The sequence below is a fragment of the Lonchura striata genome, chromosome 11, assembly GCF_050655825.1.
Source record: "Lonchura striata isolate lonStrDom1 chromosome 11, ASM5065582v1, whole genome shotgun sequence".
Lineage (NCBI taxonomy): Eukaryota > Metazoa > Chordata > Aves > Passeriformes > Estrildidae > Lonchura > Lonchura striata.
Genome location: NC_140713.1, coordinates 17,144,416 through 17,168,761, shown reverse-complemented (window position 1 = coordinate 17,168,761; position 24,346 = coordinate 17,144,416). Strand labels below are relative to the sequence as shown.

The 24,346-nt window shown below is 48.1% G+C and overlaps 1 protein-coding gene across 2 annotated transcripts in view; it reads right to left on the bottom strand.

The window, feature by feature from the left end:
- Positions 1 to 460: 460 nt before the first annotated feature.
- Positions 461 to 24,346, bottom strand: part of GNAO1 (G protein subunit alpha o1) — a 139,434-nt gene continuing 115,548 nt past the window's right edge. The window contains exons 6-8 of one of the 2 annotated variants that reach the window (XM_021535224.4): positions 23,810 to 23,939; positions 2,525 to 2,678; positions 461 to 842 (exon numbers count right to left, since the gene is read on the bottom strand). In XM_021535224.4, the coding sequence (XP_021390899.1) occupies positions 655 to 842; positions 2,525 to 2,678; positions 23,810 to 23,939 (472 nt within the window). In that variant the 3' untranslated portion in view covers positions 461 to 654. Of the gene's footprint in view, positions 843 to 2,524; positions 2,679 to 8,450; positions 11,671 to 15,574; positions 15,729 to 23,809; positions 23,940 to 24,346 lie in introns of those variants that run through there. The other variant, XM_021535225.3, reaches the window with a different exon arrangement.

Sequence of the window (24,346 nt, the reverse complement as noted above, 5' to 3'; positions counted from 1 at the left end):
AAGGTGGCAGCAGGGCCCGCGACAGGCAGGGAGAGCCCGGCTGTGCCCATGCTGGAAAAAGAAAATAAAAATAATTATAATTTTAAAAAGCCAACCCACAATAATGCATTATAATAATCATAATTTAAAAATAGCAGCCCATGGTCAAATAACTGCTGGGAGGAGAACCAGAGTGACCCCGGGCGCTGCCCTTTGCCCCCTTTCCCTGCCTGGTGCCGGGGGAGTTGTTGGGACGGTGGGGCCGGGCAGAGCCCCCCGGCCCATGGGGTGCCCCCAGGTTGGGACACTGGGGGCTGGAGGGAGGAGCCTGGTGGGAGAAGGTGGTTCAAAAAAACAAACTAAATAGGTGGGTGTGGATTTTTTTATATATATATATACGTATATATATAATTTTTCCTTATGCCTTTTTATTTACCAACTCGCATGATTATGATGACATTTTTTTTTCTCTCCTTCAATCTGTTTTTTTCGTTTCTTTTTTTTTTTCTTTTTTCTTTTTTTTTTTCTTTTCCCCGCGCACGTGTGTGTGTGTGTGTGTGTGTGTGTGTGTGTGTGGTTGCTTTGGGTTTTTTTTTTTTTTTCTGTTATTTTGATGTTTCTTTTCTCTCCTGGCGCCGGGATCGCCACCCAAGCAGTCGCTGTGCGCCGCGGGGCTCAGTACAAGCCGCAGCCCCGCAGGTTGTTGGCAATGATGATGTCGGTGACGGCGTCAAAAACCACCTGGATGTTGTTCGTGTCTGTGGCACACGTCATGTGGCAGTAAATCTCCTTGTTGGGGGAGCGGTTTTTGCTCTCGAATTGTGCTTGGATGTAGGCGGCCGCGTCCTCGTAGGTGTTGGGACCTGCGGGCAGAGCGGGGGTCAGGGCTGAGGGCCCCGTGCTGCTTGCGGAGCGCTTGCACTGTGACAGAACCTGCCAAAACTATTTCTGTTCTCCCGCCCTCCTCTTCACCCCTTAGCAGGGTCCATTTTCCTCCCGTCTCCCTCCTTTCCACCCCCATTACCCTCTGCTCCCCCTCTGCCCCGTTTTCCCTGAAAACTCATCACACCTAAGCCCTGTGGAGGGCTCCTCCTTCCCCAGGTGTTGTTTCCCCACTCTCTCCCCTTTCCCCGCAGGAAGGGCAGGATCCCCCAGCCGGGCTGGGCCCGAGGGATGTCCCCGTGGTGCACCCCAACAGTGCTCCTCACCTGGGGCAAGGCCTGGTGACCCCTTGGCCTGGCAGGGGGAGGGATGGCCAGGAGAGCTGGTGGCCACGCCAGGATCCCCCATGGACCCGGCTGTACCCCCCTGGTGGGGCTGAGCCCTGCGTGCCCCGCCTGGGCTGGGTGGGGGTCTCAGCCCAGCACTGTCCCCAGGAGCCTGTGGGGACACACGTGTTGCCTGCTGGCTCCGTGACTGGGAGGTTTGCTCTGGGGAGGTGGGCTGGAGAGGCGCCAGATGTTTGAGCCTAAAAATGTGCATTATTGCATTAATCTGCTTAGGGCAGCGGGAGAGGCTGCGCTGGCCCCTTGTGGGAAGCCACAAAGCTGAGTTACGCCCCTGAAATCGCCTTTGCAAGAGCTGCTATTATCTGGAGATTTATTTTCCTTTCCCAGCTCGCTGGTTCCCCTCGTTCCTGATGCAGGGGGCAGCCGAAGGAGAGGGAGGCTGGGCCGGAGCCACGGGGCTGTGCCCCTCCATGGGGCAGCCTGGCTGTGCCATACAGCTGCATGTGGGATGGTCTGGTTTGTGCTGCCAGGTGGCCGTGAGGAAAGTGCTGGTGCCTTCGGGATGGAGAAGCCTGAATGCCTCTGGTGGAAATGCTGGCGTACTTATGCTGCAGGGGAATGGGTGCCATCTCGCTGGGGGACATCCTTGTCCCCAGGGTTTGGCATCCAGCACGGATGTGCTCTGGGTGGAACAGTTCAGAGACCTCTCAGTATCTGCAGGAGATGCTGGAGTCTGAATTTAAACTTTTTTCTTTCCCTTAGAGAATTCCAAAGTATCTATTCTTGCCCATCTTCTTGGTTATTTATCCTTTTCCCCAGGCCATGTTGGTTTCACTACAAAATGGATGATTCTCTTGTGGTTCCACAGATTCCTGCTGTAAAGGGGCTCTTTCCTCCCCCAGCCACACCCAGCTTGAAGGCACTCCTGGGAGGATGCAGCCTGAAGGACCATAAGTTTTAGCTCCTCCTGTCACAGGAGATTCCCAGGAACCACCAGCAAACAGGATGGTTCCAGTGGTGGTTCCACTCAGCTCCTGCCAAGTCTTCTTTCCACAGCTCCCTGTGCCCAGGCTCATTTCATCTCCTCTCCATTTGTCTTGACCCCCTCTCTGTCCCACCAGCTGCTTGGGCACCTTTGCCACAAGAACTGCCCCACCCAGGACACAGCCCCAGCCCATGGGTGGGTGCTGGAGCTGCGTCACAGCTCACGAAGTCGCTTTTGCACCCCCAAAGGCGCCCTGTCCCCTCTGTCCCCTGGCCCCGGTGGCGCAGGGTGGGTGTCACAGCGGCTGTGCTGCGTCAGCCCCAGGACCTACCTGTGTACTCAGGGAAGCAGATGGTCAGAGGTGACTTCTTGATCTTCTCAGCAAATAGGTCTTTCTTGTTGAGGAAGAGAATGATGGAGGTATCGATGAAGAATTTGTTGTTACAGATGGAGTCGAAGAGCATGAGAGATTCGTGCATGCGGTTCTGCAAAGGGGAGCACAGAGGGAGGAGAAGGGAGAGAGGAAGGCAAAGACAGAGTTAGAGGAGAGGAGAACATTTTTGTGAATTGAAACGGTTAGAAAGCAAAAAAAAAATCTCTATAATAAGACATGGTAAATTCGAGCTTATTACAAAGGTGGAGGAAATGGGGTATTGTGCTCCTCTTGGGCTGGAGGCCAGGGCAGGTGTGGGGCTGCAGCTGATCCTCCCCCACATCCCTGTGGGGCCACTCTAGCAGGGCAGACACTTGAAACCTCAAGGAAGAGCAGGGAAAAAAAAGTAATTTGCTCCTCCTCTGCCTCACCAAAGGAATAGGGAAGGGGCCCTGTCTCTCTTTAGGGATTGGGTGCCCCTGAAGCATCCTTTGGAGAGCCCAAATAAAGGATGCTCAGACAGATCAGCCAACAGCTTGGACACACATGGAGACTGGGATGGAAGGGGCTTTGGCCATCCCAGGGTGGCCCTATGGGCCTGCCTGGAAGGGTACTTGGCACTGAGTGGTGTCATTGTAGTGAGACCAGTGCCAAGGTAATGTCCAGAGTTGGGGCAGGTCCTGTCCCTGGAAAAATCTTCAGGTCAGCTTTGAAAATACCTGTGGTGGCTGGGTGGCCCAAGCAGGTAACCTGCATAGTGGTAAAAAGTACAGGTGCCTCCACTTCCCAGCTCTCCTAAGAGTTCTGGGCTTGCAGGATGCTTTAAGTAGACTTTAAGCTTGTAAACACTTTGTTAGGAGCATAAGGATAAATTTCTAAAAGTTGTAGTTTTGTTGGGTTTTTTTTCCTTTTTTTTTTTCCATTTACATGTGGACAAAACCCATAAACAGTCATCTTTCCTCTATGCTACCAAAGTTTCTTAAGAAGTGGAGAGCAGACAGCAGAGCAGGAGGAGGTGAGGTGAGGTTGTCCTGTGCTGCATGGCTGCCACAGGGCCCCACAGAGCAGGGTGGTCCCATGCAGGTGCATGCACTGACTGATGGTGTGAAGGTGCCACTGGACAGGACAGATCTGCCCCTCCAAGAGCCCCCAAGCACTTTCTCCATCATTAACTTGCTCTTAGAATGACCAGAAAGCCATTCCCTGCTGGTCCTCTGACAGCTTTGGGGGATATTTTAGAAGTCCCTGCATCCCTTTCCTTGTTTGTACCCGGCTCGTTTCTACTTGAACTTGCAAAGCTTCTGCTGCAAACCCAGCCCTTGGTGAAGTCTGGAGTTGCTGCCCCTCCCTGTAACCCCTGCTGGGGGCTGAGCCCAGTTCTGGCTCGACTGCCTCAAGCTCTCGTGGGGACACAGCTGCTCACAAAAGCCTCGTGGAAATCTCATGGAAAGGCTCTGCAGTGGGTGGGGATCCCTCCTGCAGTAAACACCCCCCCACAGCGTCCCCCCACAGCCCCTTTTTTTGGAGGATCAGCAAAGGGGGCTCTGGACTCACCGCAGATTTGTGAGAACACATGTGTTTGCTAATGAAATGATGACCCAATTACACATTTCGGAGTTTTCCATGAATGTTTTATTAGTGAGTCATTTTATTAGCTCCACTTCAACGGTAGCTTTTGCATGCAAAATTTAGCAGCTGTCTGATTTCATCTTGAAAGGCTTCGCGATTGCACTGTCGGTTCCTTGACAAAGAGTAGCTGGGGATGCCAAGCAGGCGCTTTCCAAAGCCTTGGGACTTCAATTTGATCCTTATCTTGAAATAAAAAAAGGGCTTTATTCATAGGGAAAACAGAAGCTGCCACCAAAGGATGTGGTTCTTCTTGACTTGTAGTTGTTGCAAAATTGCTGGGTCTTGAGATTTTCATGGAGAGTATCAGGATGGGCTTTTCCTTGTTCATGTCTAGTGTTGTCCTATACATTTATTATATTTAAATAAAGAAGTGATCGTGTTGGTGGAAGAGCAACTGAAATAAAGCTTCTACCCATGGAAATGAGAATTCCCATTCAGGCAGAATAACCCTGATGACTTCATGGTTCTGAACACCCAGGCAAAATCTGAGCAGGATGGTGTCCTGGAGAAAGTTCTAAAAATCCCCAGTATCAATATACAAAGCAAAATCCTTTCCCTCTCAGCCGTTTTCTTTTCTCAAGGCTGGCCTGTAGTTGTGTCTGATTCGTAGGATGGGCCATGTGGGAATTCCTGTCTCAGGATGGGTCCAGCTGAAGCCACATCACTGGAAGTTGGTGAAGTCAGCAGGAGCAATGGTTCATTTTCCTTTGCTGAGGTTTATAGAAATTTTTCCTGTGGTTTCTTCAAGTTCCTTACTTCTGTATTATGCCACAAATAATGGAATAGTTTAAATATAAAAGAACGAACTGGCTCAAACATTGTTTTAAATGGAGGGAGGGATACTCCTTGTTTTGTCCTACTGCAAGGAGGAGAAAACACCATTTACTGAGTTGAACCAGCAGTGGGTCTTCTGATTCTGTGCTCACACGAAGAGACAGTGGAAAAGCAAAACTTGTGACTTGTGAAGGATTTGTAACTGCTGTGGTGGAGGAAACAGTGGGGCAGCATGGATGCTCTGCCCTGCTGCTGCCTCTGCTGAGCAAAGGAAAAAAATTCCTGCCAAATACTTACATAAAATGAAGTATCTTTTGGTTATACCCTTTTCAAATCCTTTATTTCCAGGTGGATGAGGCTCTGGCAGACAGCTGGTGCTGTGTGTTGTGCAAGTGTTTGTGGAGCAGCCATAAGGTTAAATAACAAGTTTGAGAAGCTGGATGCGCTCAAGGGAGACACAATAAAACCACTCTCACACTAGAAAAGAGCTGGCACTTTATTAACATTTTGTAACTAATAAATACATTACCAACAGCCAATAAATTATTACAATAACTAATGCTCTATTAAACCAATGGACAGTCACTCTTCGTACAAAATTACAGTTAATACAGTTTGGGCCATCAAACATGCAGGAGAAATGATTCAGTGGAAACCAGCAAAAGGAAAACGGTGACGGCCTCCGGCGATCCTCTGGGAAATGTGATGGGGAGCGGGAGCCCAGAGGCAGGGTGATGGTCACTCTTCCCTTGTCGAGCTGAAGTGGGAAAAAGGAGGTGGGGGAATAGGGCTGAGGAGCACAAATTAGGGACTGGGCTAATTAACAGGGCCATGGCTGGTGCTTAAACAATCCTATTTGCTTGCCCAGCATCACCAGGTTGGTCCAGCACTGGAAAAGCTGGTGAGACTCAGGCACTGCTGGAAATGGTTTTACCTGCCATGATCTCTTCTCACCAGCTGGAGCAGTGGCTTTAGCTCTGGAGCTGCTTGCCTGCATGACAGTCAGGACTGGGTCTTAATTTCCAAGCCACTGGGTGGAAGAGGGCCTGGGGTAGTGAGCATCCAGCCAGCTCCCAGCCCCTCTACCTCTTCTCCTGGTCTTCCTACTGCACCCAGTGTCCATGAACAGAGCTGCCCTCCTGGGGAGAATGGGCTGCTTCTTGAATCCAGCTCCCTTTCCCTCTGCCTGCAGGATGCCAGCTGGAGGCTTTGGTCCTCCTCTCACTAAGGCATTGGTGTTTAAGGGCTGCACTTGCTTGTGTTTGCACACAAATAAAGATCTCACAGGCTGCTTTTTGGGGCATGAGTGGTTCTGTGCAAAGTCCCTTCCCATAGCCACATTCTCAGTATAAATATATAGGTCACGTACCTATATCTGTCAGCATCAATTACCTCGTGTCAGTGCTGGAGCTCAGAAATGACTCGGTACCCTCAAGTCTCAGGCAGCCTCGGGGTCTGTTTGCCTGCTCTCTCCTGCAGGGAGGTGAGGCAAGACCGTGGTCTGCAATTTTGTGCCACTTGGACCACATCTCTGCTTTCTCATGGGTGTACTGGGGATGGAAGTTAGTGATGGGTCTGGGTGCCCAGGGGGATGCTCAGTAACACTCTTTCTAAAACTGACCTTGACATGTCCAGCGTCAGATCACTAATGAGTGTTTTAGTCTCCTTGGAAATGGTTGTGGAGTTTTTGGTGGTAAGCCTGAAGACAAACCATGGAAGCAACCAAACACACTGGAACTAGGCTTCTCTAATTGACTTGACAGATGTTCAGCCTTCTTCCAGGAACTCAGCAACTCTCCCTGGCTCCAGGAGACTTTGTGACCACAAAAAGCTTGGGACATGTCACACAAACTAACAGTGCAGAGTTGGTCCCTTTCCCAGCACTGACTGCAAATCCCTCAGGGGCGATGTCTGCCTTGTTGAGCTTCACAGTGAGGCTGGGCACATGGGGACCTTCTGGAGATTGCACTCCTGGACTGAGAACAAGGTCTGTTCCCTTGCAGGCAAGCACTGGGCTCATGCCAGGATAGATTAGACCCACCAGATATGTTTTAATATACATTAAAGACCGCCTCATTAATACTTTTAGTGTCCTGTGAAACAAAATCACATCGATAGAGGCATGGCAGGCTCCTCCTGAGGCCGCTCTCCCCTCCATGGAGGGACAGGCTGGCTGGCCATCCAGGAAAGCTGGCTGAAGGCAGGAAGCTAATTCTGGTATGAAACTCCTGAGAGAGATGTAGCTGGAAGTGCTGGTGGTCAGGCAGTGGGAGTGTGACCATCCAGGCCCGCGGGAGGGCAGGGCAGGGGGACGCTCGGCGCCCGCGGGCGGCAGGGCCAGATGGTGCCGAGCGCTCCCGCGGTCCTGCCGCTCCGCCGGGCTCCTCCGGCCCCGTGAAAACCAGACTGTGTGCATCTTCTACATGCAAGATTAAAAACTGCCTTTGGCAGTCTGGCACTGTGTTCTAGTGTGTGCTTTCTCAGAGCTACTGCTCCTTCTCCCAACCAGCCCAGCTACTGCATCCTCCCAAGGAGCTCTGCAGCTCAGCCCAGCAGTGCTGCAAGCCTTTTCTTGTATGGGTTTCTCTGTTTCATTGAAATTGTTGTTTAAATAAAGAAGCTATTTGCATTTTTGTGGTCTCATGGCTCCAGAACTGACCCTCTCATTGACTATGGAGCAAGCCAACAGGGAGCTTCCTTCTTTCTTTTTGCTGATGTCTGAAGCTCATCATGAGTTGCTAATGCTACTTTCAGTGCTGACACCCCTTGGATGCTTCTGCTGCTGGAACAGAGATCTGAGTTGTTAAAAACATTCTGCATCCCACAAAGGACTTTTTTTTTTTTTTTTTTTTGCAAATTCCCACATTAGCTTTGAAGGACAGCAGGGTGTATACATAGCTGTTTCCATCTTGTGCTTTTAAAATCTATCCTTCATGCCCTGGTAGGATTTCTGATGCAGCTGTACCAGTTGCAACACCCCTGCTATGTGGAGACTGCAAACGAAACACGGCTCTGGCTCTCCAAGGATCTGGATTCAGAGCACGGCAATTGCAAAGCACAAGGGGCTGTTAAGAAAAGGCTTTTCAAAGCAGGAGATGTATTTCGAGGTACTTTTTGGGCAACTGCTGCAAGAATTGCTGGTGTCTATAAAAAGCATGGGGCAGAAGATTGCCTGCAGAAGGCACATCTGTCAGGAAGGGCTTTGGAGGGTGCAGAAGCCAACACTGAGTAATGATTTGGCAGGAGCTCTGCAGACACAAATCTATACACGGCCATCAAGCAGGAGAAATAGCAGTGTTTAACACTGGAAGCATTTCATCTTCCCAAGGCTGCTTCCAGCATTTGTCAGTGCATCCTCATGACACTCGTGTGAGGGAGGGAATGTCAGCAGCAGCAGCTGAGATGAAGCTTTAGACGCACAATATGCCAAAGAAAATGAAAGAAGAGGCTCTTTGTGGCAACATTTCCTCTGCTTTTTCTCCCTTTTCTCCCCATGGGGCACCAGCTGTTGATGGTCATCAATGTGCCAGGGACCTGCTGGAGCTGCAGAGGGGGCTTGGACCTCCCAGCTGGCAAAGCTGGGAATGGGTTACCTGAATCCAGCCTGGAGAGCGGTAAAAGCACACTGAGCCAGCTCAACTGCATGAGGCAGAGTGTGGAGTTAATTTAAATTGTCTTTACCAAAATATTCCTGTGTGCTTTATGCTGGGAGCTCACAAAGCCTTGGTGTGGTGTTGCCTTCCCTGGGAACAGCTTCTGTTACTTATTTGCTTGGATAAAACATTATTTACAGCAAGGGGTGGGAACAGAACATCTCCAAAACTCCAGTGCTTCTGATCAAACTCTTCTTATAGAGCTTAATAAAAGACCTGCATTCCTGTCAGCACCAGCCATCATCACTCTGGGCCCAGTGGTTACACAGGTTACATACCAAATGTAACCAAAGTGTGTTTTTCTTGCCCTGGGCTTGACACAACACCCACGTGGATGCCGGGTGTTACTGCTGGGGCTCAGACAGATGTGGGGAGGCTGTGGCATGAGGAGCAGAGAGGGGCTCCTGGTTTTGCTGGCCAGCTCTTTGCAGGAGCCGATGTCATTGGAGGCATTTTAAGGCTGAGATGGTGAAGAGAAAGGTGGGTGCTGGCTTGTGCCAGAGCAGGGGAGGCAGAGAGTTGTGTTATTGCTGTTAGTGCCCAGCAGAGCAGCAGCAGGTCCTTGCTGCACAATAGTAAATGCATCATTTAATGCTCTCTAGGGGTTACTGACAGTTACCAGCCATGCTGGGCTGTAGCTGGTTGGATGGGTGACAGACACCTCGTTTTCCTCTGTTTGCCTCAGGGTGCTCACATCCCTAGCTGGGGGTTTGCACAAATGTCCCACAAATACTGTCATGGCAGAGCACAGCCCCTGATGGGGACTCTCCTCTGGCTCCCAGGTGCCCTTCTCTTCCCATCCTTCCTGCTGTCTCCATCTGCCTCATCTCCCTTCTGCAGCTTGTCTCCCAAAACATTCCCTAAGCTTCTCCCACACTCCTCTCCCTCCTGTGCCACCCTATGTGCTCCTGTCACTGTCTCCTGAATGCTGACCTGGCCCCTTCCCTTTGGGCTGTGCTGCTCTGGGCTGCTCTCACACCATCTCCTCAATGGGCACAGTGAGAAGAGATATTGTCCCTCTCAACCACAGCCCTGAAGAGACTTCCTGAGACCTGGGAGCCACTCCTAGGTCAGGCTCCCAAGGAAGGACAGTTGAACTTCTGGCCAGCCTGCAAAGATTCATGTTTTTCAAGGTAATTGACTTCTAAGGGAGGCAGAGAAGAGGCAGGGATCAACATTACTCACCTGCTCCCAGGTGAGGTGGGCCCTGAGTGGGACCTCAGAGGTGCTTGTCTCACGCAGACAACAAACAAGCTTTTGGGGTGGACTTTTAAGAAATCCCTCCATGTCCCCAGAGGTGACACCCCACCTCTCACATTCCCTTCTGCCTTTGACTCAGCAGCATCCAGAGTTCTTGGTGGTGGCCAAAAGTACCTCAGCCCACATGCATTTGTCCTCTTTGAGCTCTCAGATTTGCTGTGCTGGGTGCTACCCTCGCCCTTCCCACTCCTCTCCTCTGCCCTTCTTCCTTCCTTTCCTTACACTTTTCCTTCCTACTCCATCACTTGACTCAAATCAGCTCCCTGAGCTCTCCTTTGCCTCTGTTAACCATCCATCTCAGTACTGGTAAAGAGATGTCCTGGCTGGGGACAACAGCCCTGGAGCTGTGTCTCTGGGATGCCCAGGCAGGAGGTGACACAGGAAAGCCACTGGCTTGTGCTCAGCCACGGAGGCTCAGAGCACAAGGCTGGGCTTCTCAAGGGGTTTAGATGCCCAAGGGGCAGTGAAGGACCATGAGGTTCTTGCACACTTCTCTGCTGCCCAAGCACAGGGAGGTTTCCCAAAGCACCTTTCCCCATCTCAGGCACTTGAAGATCAGACTCTGCCTACAAGAAGCCAGGGCTGAACGTTTTTGTGCTACCCAGCATTTCAAGGCTGAAGTTTAGAAAGTGATGCTGAGTGTTTGCAGGAGCATCAGCTCTGCTGAATCACTAAGGCTGGGAGGTGCTGTGGGAAAGGTCCCCAAGCTGGATTCCTTGTCAGGATGCCACTGAGTGTGGAGTGTCCATCAGGACACCATTCCCAGGGCATTTTCACTGCCTGCACTCCAGGGGTCCCAGCCCAGTGCCTCCATGGCCTCCATGGAAGTGCCTCAGAAATGGGTTACAGCAACCACTAGATAGGTTTTATCATTAATTTTGAAAAACTTGAGGTAAAACTGCTACCAGTAATGGATGCTTTTAGACAAGGCTTAGTAGGCTTTGTTACTGTGTCCCTGTTATTCAGACACCAGCAGAACTTGATATGGCTGTTTTACTTGTTCAAATAGCTGTCTGGAAAAAGGAGACTGTACAAATCCAAGCTATGGTGGCTGCATTCAACACCAAACCTCCAGCTTTGGGGTCAGAACTGGAGCTGTAAGGTACCCTCAAAATGATCAGGTTATATTTAGCACTTGCCAAAGGAATAGTGTTTTTTATAAAAGGCAAATAACCAGGAGAATGAACAATATCCCTTAATTTTCAAGGCAAAATAAAAGTTTTGGTTCCAAACTACACTGTTCCTGACCAGTATTTTAAGGCTTTGATTTTTTTCTCTCTTTAAAACTGAAGTATTTTTGTCTTTTGGCAGTTGAAATGCACTTCGTGGGAAATGCGTTAGCTCCCTGCACAACACTGTGAATTAGAACGGAGGAGTAGAACGGGGCAGCAAGGGAATGAACCAAAAATGGACCAAAATAAAATAAAATGGTTCTGGGGAAAGCAGAACTTGCGGCAGAGTTTTTCTGGGACAGCAGGAGGGAATTATGTATTTCATCCTTGTCATCTTCTGCGGAGGAAAAAACAAGGGAAGGGAGGACCTGTCCGCGGGAGCGGAGGATTCTCCGGGCGGGTGCCGGGAGAGGAGGGAGGAGGGAGCTTTAGTAGAGTCCGCAGCCCCGCAGGTTGTTGGCAATGATGACATCCGTGACAGCGTCGAAGACGAACTGGATGTTGTTGGTGTCGGTGGCGCAGGTGATGTGAGTGTAGATCTCCTTGTTGGCCGACTTGTTCTTGCTCTCGTACTGAGTCTGGATGTACGCCACCGCCTCCGTGAAAGCGTTGGGGCCTGCAGGAGAGCCAGGGGAGAGGAAAAACAGCGGGTTAAAGCAACCCCGTGGCCTGGAATGCCTGCAAACACCCCCCTGGGGGATGTGGGGAGCTTGTGCGGGGCTGCTGCAGCCCAGGTGCCCTCTCTCCTTCTCAGGGATGGGCACCGCTACCAGCCAGGATTGCTGCCAGGCAGGAGATGCTCCCTGACTGTCAGCTCAGCTGTATTTTTATTCTGAGTTGCTGTTTATAGATTTGAAATAGATGAGGGAGGTGAGTGTTAAACAGGCTATGATGGAAGAGATTCCACATCATGGTGACAAAAAAGAGAAGAAATGCAGTAAGTGCTTGACCCTAGGGAATAGGCTTAGCTTTTCTCCTTTTTTTTTTTATTTTTTATTTTTTTATTAAAACTTCAGTTTTTGATGGAAGAGTTAACATGAATTGAGGGCAGTATTGGTAGCTATGCCCTCCTTTCCCTAAATCATTAAGAGAAAGGGACATGAAAAGATCCATCCTGTTACAGAGCAAATTGGGCTTGTTTCAAAAAAAACCCCCAAAACCCAATAAAAAGACTGATACACAATGTCCCTTTTTTTAGGAATTAGGATTGCAGTACTCTCTGCTACAGCCAGGACTAAAATCACACTGTGAGGAGTTTCTTGTTTTGATATATAGAGATATCTGCACCAAACCTGATTAAGCCTCACATTTTGTGTTAAAAAAAAAAGCTTAGAAAGAGTTATGCAAATGAGTAGATCCTTTCTCCTCTGGCCAGCTCTGACCCTGCTCACACACATGGCTCTTTTTGGGCACCTCCTTCAGGCTGAGGAAGGCTCTGGCTGGCCTGGAGTGCAGCTCCCAGCACTGCCAGGCCTGTCTGACCCCCAAAAGACTCCAGAACAATAAAAATGCTACTGCTTTTTGGTCCCTTTTGCTCCATGATGCTTTACTGATGGGAAATGCTGTTATTTGCTAGAGACAAGCTTTCTGGGGCTGGAGATGTGCTGTGGTGGAAGGCAGCTGCTGTGGAAATCCCACTTGCACACACATGCACTGCTAGTGGAAGGCACAAATTCATGAAGACCATAGGACTTGAGAATAAGTGTGGCATAAGAGGAGCAAAGTTTTTTCTGGAAGCAGATTTTTGCATGGAGAGCTGTGTAAAGAATCAGTTCCACATGCTGAGCACAATCAGGAGGTTATTTTATCAACGGGAAGTTGGTTGTTCAAACACATGAGGATTTAGATGCTTGATTCTGTCTAGGAGAGTAGGGAAACACTAATGCTAGCTTGGTTTAAATCAAGCTGTGGATTCTGCTGCTGCTTTACTAAGTATTGAGGATTAGTTAAAAGCATGGGTGAATTAAGGGGATGGAAATAGTGCTCCAGAAAACAGCAGGCAAATTTGTGGATGCAGTCTTCTAATAATTCCCTGTCAGCAGAACTAATGGACATCAGAAATTTCATTTCATTAAAAGCATTTTGTGGAACCTACTTGTGATGTTGAAAGTCTGCTTGTTCAGTTTATAGGCTTTTATCAAATAATTCTTTTTAACTCCAGGGCAACATTCTAATAATGTTGCTTTTTCATGAGGCCATGAGAGTTTCATCCTGTGGGCTGTAGCCAGCAAAGCAGGGGCAAGCAGACTGAAGTGTGTGCTTGGGTCTAAAGCCTGGGCTCAATGTTAGCACAGCTAACTCGTAACAGCATTGCTGAACACCTTACCTCAGATCCCTGCTGGATCAGTAAAAGGACTTTCAGCTGGCACTGTGAGAACTCCCAGCTTCCAAAGCATCCTGAAGGAATTTAGAGCAACTTTGAGGGTCCCCTGAGACTTGGGGAAGATTGGTTTGGTTCACTGTGGCTGAAGTGCTCCAGAAAGAGGAGCTCTGTTTGTCTTTTACACAAGAGCTAAGCTCCATGTGTATGAATGTCTGCCTCTCCCACTGAACTTCCCTCCTAGGCTGGGATAGCTTGGGAAGGAATATATAAAATGACATTCCTTCTTGTTCTGGTCTCTCTGACATCAGGGGTTCTGTGAGAATGTTATTTCAGACTGAGGTTTCCGGGAGACAGCAGTGAAGATCTACAAAACCAGGTGCACAAAATGTGATCAGGAAGGAGAGAGAGATGAAGGTTTGCTTCACTGAGAAAAGGGAAGGGAAGAGGACATGACAGAAACCATCCAGTATAGACAAGCACTGCTATAAAGAGATGGTGATGAGCTGCTCTACAAGCCATCCAAAAGCAGCAATCTAATTTGCAACCAGGAAAATTTGGGGTAGGCATTATTGTGAGCTCAGCTGTAAAGACTGAAATTTCCATGATTAGATCTTTTCTGACAAATATGTTGGGAATATGTTGGTTCTGTCTGGACCAAGCAGATGATGAGACGCTGAAATGTGCTGGTAGTGACAAACACCAAAATCTTCCCTGGAAAGGAAGCCTGCAGATGTTCTGAATTCAGCTGGAGTTGTTCAGCTCCATGGCCACAGACCATTTAGCCCAAAGCAGCAATGAGGGATCACTTTTGTCTATTCACAGTGAAAAATCAAGTGCTCAGAGATAAGAAGCTCTGGTTAATAATTTGTTGGCCTGCCCAGAACTGTGACACTCCTGGTGTTCCTGGTTCACAACTGTGTTTCCTGACAAAGAGATTGGCTTCTCTGTCTGTCAGCTTGATTCATCTGGATGTCTCTGGTGAGTTTAAATAATTCATGCCGATAAAAGTTTATTTTTGTGCCATCTCGGAATGGTAATGAGGGTTTGTGGAAGCTGGAGAGATGCAGAGGGAAGCAGGGGGTGCAGCTGCAGCCTTTGCATGGGTGATGTATTCCCATCATTAGCAGGTCAGATGCAGGCAGGCAGCAGGAGCTGGGGCTTCTTGCACACTGCCCATCCCAGAGCTCCTGCTCTCAGCTCCACCAGGATCACCAAGGCCTCCTTCTCCCCAGCCAAGCTCAGGGCATTGCTCACTGTGGCTCTCCTCTGTCTGCACTGTTGGTTAAGAGGTGTGGGAAGATCAAATATGAAACACCTTGTTTTCTACCTGCATTTAACTGGAAGCATTTTCATGTCCAGATGCTTGATGTAGGCACACCTACAAACAAAACTGTAGCTCTTCAGCTGATGTGATGAAAATGTATTGCTTGAGCTGAAGCAGCCAAGCTGTGAGACCTCCTGTCTGCATACTGGAGAGCTATGGAATCATAGAATGGTTTGGGTTGGAAAGGATCTTTAAAGATCATCTAATCTAACCCCCCTGCATTGGGCAGGAACATCTTCAACCAAGGTTGTCAGGTTGCTGAGAGTCCTATCCAGCCTGGACATGAATGTTTCCAGGATCATGATGATTCTACAGCCCTGCAGTGCCTGGAAGTGGAGAAAGTGGCCAGGAACTGCAGAGGAATTCTTGCTGTGGCCATAAGAGAACATGGTTGGGAATGAAAGAACAAAGCTGTACTCCAGCTGAGAACAGCCTGACAAACCCCGTGTGTTGGTCTCCTCTCATCCATTTATAATGGCTACACTCACTGCACCTTCCTGAGAGACCTGCAAGAAGGTTCATGATCCTGTGTGACACAGGGAACCAGTGCACACGGGTTTGGGGAGTGCACAGTGGCCCCACACCTGCAGATGCTGGCTTGGCATCAAAGCCACGGTGAGGTGCAGATCACACACCCGAATCAATGGTGGTGGCCCATCCTGGTGGTGGTCAAATAATTCTCCTGCTTTAACTGGACCATGGTGGGGGTGATCCTTTGGCACTTACTGAAATAAAACCTGTAGTGAAGCCAATGGGGCTCTAGCTCTGCATCTTTAGCCTCATTGCCTTTGATACACTACAGCATCACCTTGGCTGGGGAGAGCTCTGTGGTGCCTTTGCTAAGCACTCCTGTACAGCCACATTTCTCATTACCTGTGTACTCAGGAAAGCAGATACTCAGTGGAGATTTCTTAATTTTCTCCTCAAATATGTCCTTCTTGTTTAGAAACAGGATGATAGATGTATCTGTGAACCATTTGTTGTTGCAGATGCTGTCAAAAAGCTTCAGAGATTCATGCATGCGGTTCTGCAATAGAAAGGAAAGATCTCATCAGGCCAAAGCCAGCAACCCAGGGATGTTCAACATGTAGGGAAATCTAAAATAACTAAATTAAGGAGGAAAGCAACAAAAAAGAAAATCTACAATATACATAATAAATTTATGTATACATACAGCTGAACATATACATACACAGATGCAATCCCTATTACATTTGACATACAATTAGTAACTTAAGGGCATTTAACAATACAGAGCTGTTTTGATTTTGCATAACATTAATTTACAGGATCCCAGCTCATAGAAATCATCATGCACCATGCATGGATGGAGAATTACATTTGCCCTTTGATCAGATTTATGTGTTTGTGTAGCTCATGCAGATTTTCTAAAACGTTTTCAATATTTTTCTAAAATGTTTTTTCCAATTTCTCGAATGTGTGCGGCACACAGCTGGTTACATTAACCAAGGACTGGTAGATCCTTGAATTAATCTAGAGTTGGAAGCAGACATCAAGGTGACATAATTTTGGAAATGACCTTGCCGTGACCTTTGACTAGTTTTGTTATTTTGTTTAGTGTTTTCTGTTGTTGTTGCACTTTTAATTTTTAAACTTTTTTGTTTTAGTTCTCTTGGAAGATGGCTCAACAGAACGTGTCTCACAAAGAGGAAAAAAGTGAAAAAGGAAGAGAAAATAGTGTAAAAAGGCAAAACATAACAAAGAACATCTAAGAACAACCAGACTAGAAGTCAGGCAGCTACCACAGGTGTTAGCTCATGCCTCTAGAAGAAGATTAGCAGAAGAGCCATACATCCAAATGTACGCACAGCGTGAAGTCAGCTTTTTGGTTATAGGTCATGCAAAAAAAGAACATGGAAAAAGAGAGAGATAAGAGGAATGGAAAAACTAGACCAGTCAGAGAGTTGCAAAGTCTGCCACATGGGTTTATGGTGGTGGAAAGAGCTCACGGCAAAGTCTACCAAGTGTCATGTTCCCCGCTGCTTTCAACTCCCAATTTGGTTTTTCTTTTTTTTTTTTTTTTGCTTGGTTCAAGAGAAGCTTCATACCTGCCAAATTTGGTTGGTCTCTCAAATGCTCATTTTTTGGCCTTTGTTTGGCTAGATAAGGTCAGACGGCCGAGGAAAAGCTGTGGAGGTGCCGAGGCTGGCGACGTTTGGCGCCGAGGCCGACGCCGGAGCGCGCACGCCGGTCGCGTGGCCGTCTCTCAGCCGGGAGCCGGGTTGTGCAGAGAGCAGGCGCGGTGAGGATGAAGCACACCCAAGAGTCAGGGGGTTATCAAAGGCAAAGCATGGTACAGACCGGCTCCTCGGCTTTTCCAGTGGGATCTCCTTGGGACTGCACTCCCCAAACCCGCCAGTGCGTGTAAGAAACCAGTTACAGCCATCACCACAGAGACACTGGAGAGAACAGGGCTGCACGGCCTTTTACTGGAGGGTTTTTTTGGGGGGTGCAGCATGTTCTGTTCCCCCCAGCCCTGGATTTGGGAATTGGAGTGGTACATGAGACAGCCAGGGGCCTTTACCCCTCTCCCACTCCATTTCACACCTGTGCTGGCATAAAGTTGAGCCCAGCACCTCACTGATTAACACATTCTTTTTCATTGATATGCTTTAGTGTCTACTGAATGTTTTATATAGACAGAAGAAGCTCCATGGATGAAAGAAACATCTGATCCAGCCCAGAGTGAAACAGGACACATGTGATTTGCTGTGCCCTGTCTTGAATGACCACACATTTCCCCACCGTTTGTATCGACACACGGGGACGACGCCATCACATACAAACATAAAAATGCATTTGCTCATTGGGTCTCAGTTGCACCACATTGCTTATCTGGATCATCCTGTGCCTGTGGGCTGTTTTTTGCTAACCCATTTGGTGTGGGAGCCCCTGAAGCAACGCTCCCCTCTGCTACTTGTGGTGCCAAAATTGTAACCACATACATAGAAACCTGGTACAAAGGTTTTGTGCAAGAGATCCTTGGATACCCAAAGCCTTTGGGAGGAGAGAATGAAGTGGAAGGTGGTCAGGTGAACAGAAAGCAAATACAATTAACCATTTTTTTAAGCAAGGTCCTTCACAGAACATTTTAAATGACATTTTTATCATCCTTGCTGATTTAAACTAAAAGTGTGGAGAAACACATGAATGCTGCTTGTGGGCTAAGCCCACAGCTCATCTGCAGCAGCCATCAGCCACCTGGGCAACCTTGTGCCACGGCACAGCCCTGGTGGAGAGCAGAAGGGTGGAACTGCTCTTCACGGCATGGGGAGCACCACGGGTGACATCAAGTTTGTCTAAGAAACAGAAGCTGAGGACTTCTGAGCTGGGCTTCAAAGTTAGGTGAAGCCAACTCTTCAACAGTCATACGACTATGTAAGGATCCTACAGAAGTCCTCCTACTTCTCTTATCCAGTTTGATCAATTTGTATTAGTGCATGCTAGGAAATGAGACTGTTTTCCCAAGAAATAGTGACTATTAGTGTTCAGTGGTAACCAGAATATAGAATCACAGAATCATATAGACACAATACATCCCACTGCAACATGGGGGTTACACTAAATGACCTCTATTCTTTCCAGATTCCAGAAACAATGTTCAAAGCTTCCTAAGGCTGTCAGATTGCTATATGTTGATTTTCTCTCCAGCTTTGTCAGTCAGACAAGTAAACATAATGAACTACTCTGCCCACTCATCCTTATTTACGTGGGAAATGTTTTGGTCTTAAAATCTACCTTTTCCTTCCCCACCACTAAAGAGAAGATGACATTATTCAAAAGCCTTGAATTGCTTTCTGTGTGTAGCAAAGGTGCAGAGCAATATTCTGGTGAGCAGGCACAGATGCTTCTGTTGTCATACCTGGATGCCATATGGGAAATGTTGTTGCCAGGAGGGCTTCTGGGAGCTCATGCATGGGCACAAGCTGTCCTGGTGCTGGCTAGCATCAGGAATCCTCACTATCTCCCTTTTCTTTCCCTTCCCAACTGTTACTAGTTCAATATATGCTTGTAGGAGCCCTGCAACAGCTCAGGCAGACCTAGGTGCAGAGGCAAGGATGAGGAAGCAGTGTCTGAGTACCGTATGTGAAAGGACAGACTGCTGCTAAAGGAGGAGTGAGAAGTTAAATCCCCTCTATAATTCCCCTCCTCCCAGTAAATCCACAGTGGAAGACCAGTTTTGTCCCTTAGAACTTGGCTGGGGCCTCTTTCTGCTGTGATGGAGCAGATGTGCCTATTCTGCTAGGAGGCACTAAAGATTACGCTCCTCATACTTTTAGATGAGGTGACACAAATTATTTCACCTGCTTTTGGACCCATCATGCTGCTTTTTCTCACTTTATGTTGGGTCTCTTATTAAGGGAAGAGTTTTTCAGACATTAATTTCTTAATGTCACTTCCTATTTCAAAATTGGTATTTTAAATCCTTACACTGGCAAATATTTTGTACCCCAACAAGAAAAGAAGCCCCAACAGCTGTGTTACACAGGAATCACCACTCATGCATGCATATTCAAAGTCCAGTTAACTTTTCCTGCACAGGACAAGAGAAAGAATTGCTCATAGCTGAGTTCAGATGTCATTGCACAGCTGTCACTGATGTGAAGAGCAAACAGCTTTTCACTCAGCATGAGGGAGAAAGGATGCTGCGGTCAAGACTCTTTCCAGGCAGAAACACACTTACAAAAATCATATTTTTTTACCAGAGTATGGGAGGAGACCTGGTGTTTTTTGCAACACTCAGTTAATTCAATATTTTCTGTTTTCCTTGGTGATTAAGTGCTACCTGTCACGTGAACTGTAAGAACACTGATGGTTATCCTAAGCACAGCAACTCCATTTCCCCCCTCTTGCTTATATTTCCTTAAGATGTCCAAGCCACTTTGGCCTGCTTTGTCACTCTTATGGCAATTTCTGAGCACTGCAATTCCATTTCCCTTGCCCAATGACAGCAGAGAGAGCACGCTAACCAGGTCATGCAGTATGATACAAACCAACAGGCCAACACTAATGCACCAAGGGTTACCAGCACAGAGCCTTCCACCCATCCCATCCTCAGCAACAGGGACACAAACAATACTTGCATGTCTTCCCTAGATAAGGTTGACCTAAATATCTTAGCTTCAGAGGCAACAATGTGCAGCATCAATATCTCCCTCTCTTGCCATGACTCCTTTGAAATTGCAAGGTAAAAAAACAGAGGATAGTCTCAGTTCCCACGGCAGATCCCATTCCATTGCTGTTTTTTTTAAAAAATCCATTAGGAATTCTATTTAGAAAGAACAATGGAAATCTACCTTTGTGAATCATCTTCTCTAGTTTTACTGAGTGATATGACTGTCCCTCTCTCTTCCCAGATTACAGAGCTGAGGCTTTTCCTTCTGTAACTTTAATTTATGAAACAAAAAGATCAGTCACAAATGAGACAAAACAGCCTCGTTATGCAAAAAACATAATCCAGGGAGGTGTTCTGCCAGTTAAAGCAGGATGTCCCCACTGTGTGCAACTATGGCAGAGAGCCTGGCAGGTCCTTGTGAAGGACTTGGTAAAGGCACAGGCAGGTTTAATACCTTGAGGGCAGTGCCCTGTGTTGGATGGGCTGGGCAGAGGGTACCATTTTGCCACATGAGCTCTGGCTTGGCCTGTGGCTGGCAGCAATGGGGCTGATGAAGGCATTGCTTGAATCTCTCTCATGCCTTGTGCCACTCCCCTGGGAGCTGGGCACACAGGGACACAGTTTAGATTTGCCAACAGCAGCATAAGGTGTTTGAAGCAATGGGAGAAGTTGGATTCAGCAGTACTGGGAGTCTCTGCGAAAAGTGTGATCTTTATGGGTGTATGGGACTAAAAATCACAGATGCAGAAAGTTTTCTTTATTTTCTTTATGTCTTTCTGATCTGGACATAGGAGAATACTTGCTTTCCTCGACTCCTGCTGTGCGGCTCTTTGTGACAGGGAATTAGAGAGAAAATACATCCCTTATAAAAGACTGCCTGCCCTTAAGGAGCAGGGACAGCTTCAAACACAACAGTCTTGTTTTAGCTGCTGCTGGAGAATGGGTGCTTAGTCTTTTAAAACAAAGAGCACAATAACCCACAAAACAACTTTACAAGCATAGAGCTGTGTTTGAATTTTAAGGGCAGGGACAGGTCAGAGAGTGTTTCACCCAGCCTTGTTTAACCAGCTCTTTGGAAAGGATTCACAATAAACCTGTTTGTGAGCTTTTTTCAGTGACGCAAGCTGACCCTACACTTGTCCCACCTGGAGCTTTCCAAGGTGAGCCTGTCCCTGGTCCATGTGATGCTGACTGCATCTGAACTGCAGTTTCCCCCCCGCCGAAGTGTGGTATGACTTACAGAAGTGCAAAAAGCACCTGTGGAATCTTGTGCTTGTTGACAACTGGGTGCTGAGCACAGGAGGAAAAGACATTCTCTACATGCACCTAGCTTTGGAAGGGTTTTTTTGGACTCTGGTATGCAGTTGGGTTCTTTCCTTCTCATGGTTCCATGCCAGCAATAAAAGCTCTCTGCAAGTCCTTTCATACTCATGGAGACAAATGTACAGCCCCCAAACCTTCAGTGGCTCAACACAGCTGCAAGTGCCTGGACTGTAGTAAGTGTCTCTAAAAAATGAAGCTGGAGGAGCAGCATCCAGCTCACTTTCTCAGCTGCCTCCTCTTTGTGTTTTCCAAGTGAGAAGCAATAAAAGCTGATTGACGTCATTAAAGCCAGCAGATGTGACGGATGCAGACAGCAAATCAGCTGACTGAGGAGATGCTGGTTTACTGCTGGGTTTTTGGGGAGGCACCACATTACCAAGGAGGTGGCCAAATGCTTGGGGCTTCACCTGGGAGGGGCCAGGGTCTGTGGGTGCCACGTTTTCCACCTGCCATTTGTGATGGGGATGTAACAGGGCAAGCAAGATCCAGCACCACTGTTTTCTCCTGAGTGCATTGGCCTCGCTCAGGGCTGTTTATCTGGGTTAGGCAGGGGCGTCCTGCCATGGTGGTGGCGATGCCGAATGCTTTCCCCGTTTACGCCGAATGTGTAAATGAGCAGCAGCTGCCTCTGCCCTCCTGTTGCTCAGCATCCCCCAAAATGTGTTGTGAACAGGGACTGAAATAGCAGGCAAATGTCAGTGCTGTGCCAGAGCTGCACCAGGCTGCTCTCCTGCTGCAAAGGGAAAGGTGGAGATGCATAAATCCCAGTTTCTGCAGCGCAGCACTTCAGGGGGGCGGCTGAGCTGGCTCCAAGGTGGTGCTGGGTGAGGAACAATCACTGGCAGGGCTCTCCCCAGGAGAGATGCTCTAACCTCCAGTTCAGAGGAGCAGAGTAAAGGCTGACATTTTAAAAATGGCATTGGCATTCAGACCACTCCATTTTGTGCTCCATGGCTTTGAATCACAGGCTCTGACTTGTGTAGATGGGCACCCAAAGGTGACCTGTATTAAAAGCTGCCTTTGGCTTCACAGTTTGGATGTCACAATCCAAGTTATACCTACAGAGCACCTTGCTCTCCACTCATATCACAGCTTTGCTCCCTGCTCCTGGACCTTCCCTCTGTGTTCTTCTGTGTCTCCTGTCTGATTTTGCTGCCCAGCTGCAGAGCTCTATAGGGTTGAGCTAATGGCTGTTTTTTTCAAATCACATCAGGAGATTTTGGTTCCTTCCCAGTAAATCCTACAGGGCTGAGCATCCTGATTAGGGCCAGGGTCAGAGGGAGGAGACAACTGGGGATTATAAATAAGTGGACATGACAGCATGTAGAGTGTCTCAGTCTGGAGGGAGACACAGTCATGACCGCAGAATCACAAGGACCATCCAATCCAGCTCCTGGTCCTGCACAGAACAACCCCAAGAGTCACATCATGTGCCTGAAAGCATTGTCAAAATGCTTCTTGAACTCTGTCAGGCTTGGTGCTATGACCACTTCCCTGGTAAGCCTGTTCCAGTGCCTGATCACACTCTGGGTGAAGAATCTTTTCCTGATTTCCAGCCTAAACTTCTCTTTGACACTGCTTTATGCTGTTACCAGTCCTGTGATTGGTAGTGTTAATATCACCCGGAATTCTGGCATCCATATGATTCAAACAACCAGGTGATTTCATCAAAGAGTTTGCTAAAACTCATAAACCTGGCTCAAGAGGCTAGAAACCACAGTCCCCTTAGTCTTTTTGGGACAAGACAAATAAAACCTAACAGCAGTATTTCCCTCAATTCCATCCCCATCCACAGCTTTCTGCAAGCCTGACATCTTTACCAGCAGGAGAATAAAAATCCTCAGAGAGACAGAGCTGGCAGGAGTGAGCACTCCATGCTGTTGCTGCAGATTGGGCACCGATGAAATCATTACTGAGTCTGAGTATGGCCTCCAATTCCTTTTCATTAGACAAATGTAACTGGGTGTCCACAGCAGTTGTCATTAGTCCCAAAAACATGCATCCCTGTCATACTGAATGAATGGTCAGAATACAGTAATGACTGAATCCTTTTTTGTATATTCAGTTCACTTGTATTAATTGCACTCTAATATCAGGGAGCACACAGGTCCTCACCAGCTTTATTTCCAGATGGTATTTTGAGCCTAATGTCACAGTGGGAAGTCATAAAATCCCTCCTAGAGCAAATTACTTGAGGACTCAAACAGTTCCATTCTCACTAAGGAAAACGAATTTCTGTAGCCTGAAGAAATAGGTTATATTCCTGGGCTGAGCCCCGGGTGTGCACTGCTGTTCTGCACCTCTGCACCATGGGCTGACTGCTTCCCTGTTTTAAAGCCCACCCAGCTGTATCCTCTTGCTAGTTATAGGTTCCTGTAATGCATTTTGAAAACACAGGCTGGCTAGAAAGGAGAATCAAACACTATGCCTTTACCAGTGTAAGGAAGCATTACCTGGGTATGCAGACTTCGTATCAAAGAACGTGAAGGAGGAGAGATCTCCCCAGGATTTCAGAGCCAAGGGGGAGCGATGGACAAAGGCACATTACTGTGGCACCCCAGGGAGCATTCAGTGACCTCTGAGGAGTTGCTGGCTATGCAGTATCCCATACAGAGCTGCTGGGGCCTCCAAGACCCAGTTAGACTCACCGTGGTTTCGTCTTCATGGAGCACCTGGTCGTAGCCACTCAGCGCGACACAGAAGATGATCGCTGTGACATCCTCAAAGCAGTGAATCCACTTCTTGCGCTCTGACCGCTGGCCCCCGACATCGAAGAGCCTGCAGCACAGGGGAGCACTGTCACCACCCACTCCTCCCTAGCTACCAGGGGATTTGAGCATTCTGAGCATTCTCTGACCACATGGGTGCTGGGAGGCTCCAAACACAAACCAGTCTTTCACTGCTAGCTTGGTCTTCTCCTCCAGAGCCTGCAGCTGAGGAGAGCAGGAGGAGCAGCTACAGACAGGGATGTGGGATCTGTGGGAGAGCCTAAGCAGCGTGCTGGGTCCCAAAGGGTCAGTAGAGGTTGAAACCACACACTCTTAACTTTTATATGCTCTAAATACTGTCTGTGTGTGGCTTTCTGTCGTTGTGCCCTCTTCTCTCTATGGGATGGCATCATGAGGGTCAATGTAATGTGTTAATTACATGTCACTGACCCACTTAAGAGAAAAGATCTGGCCAAA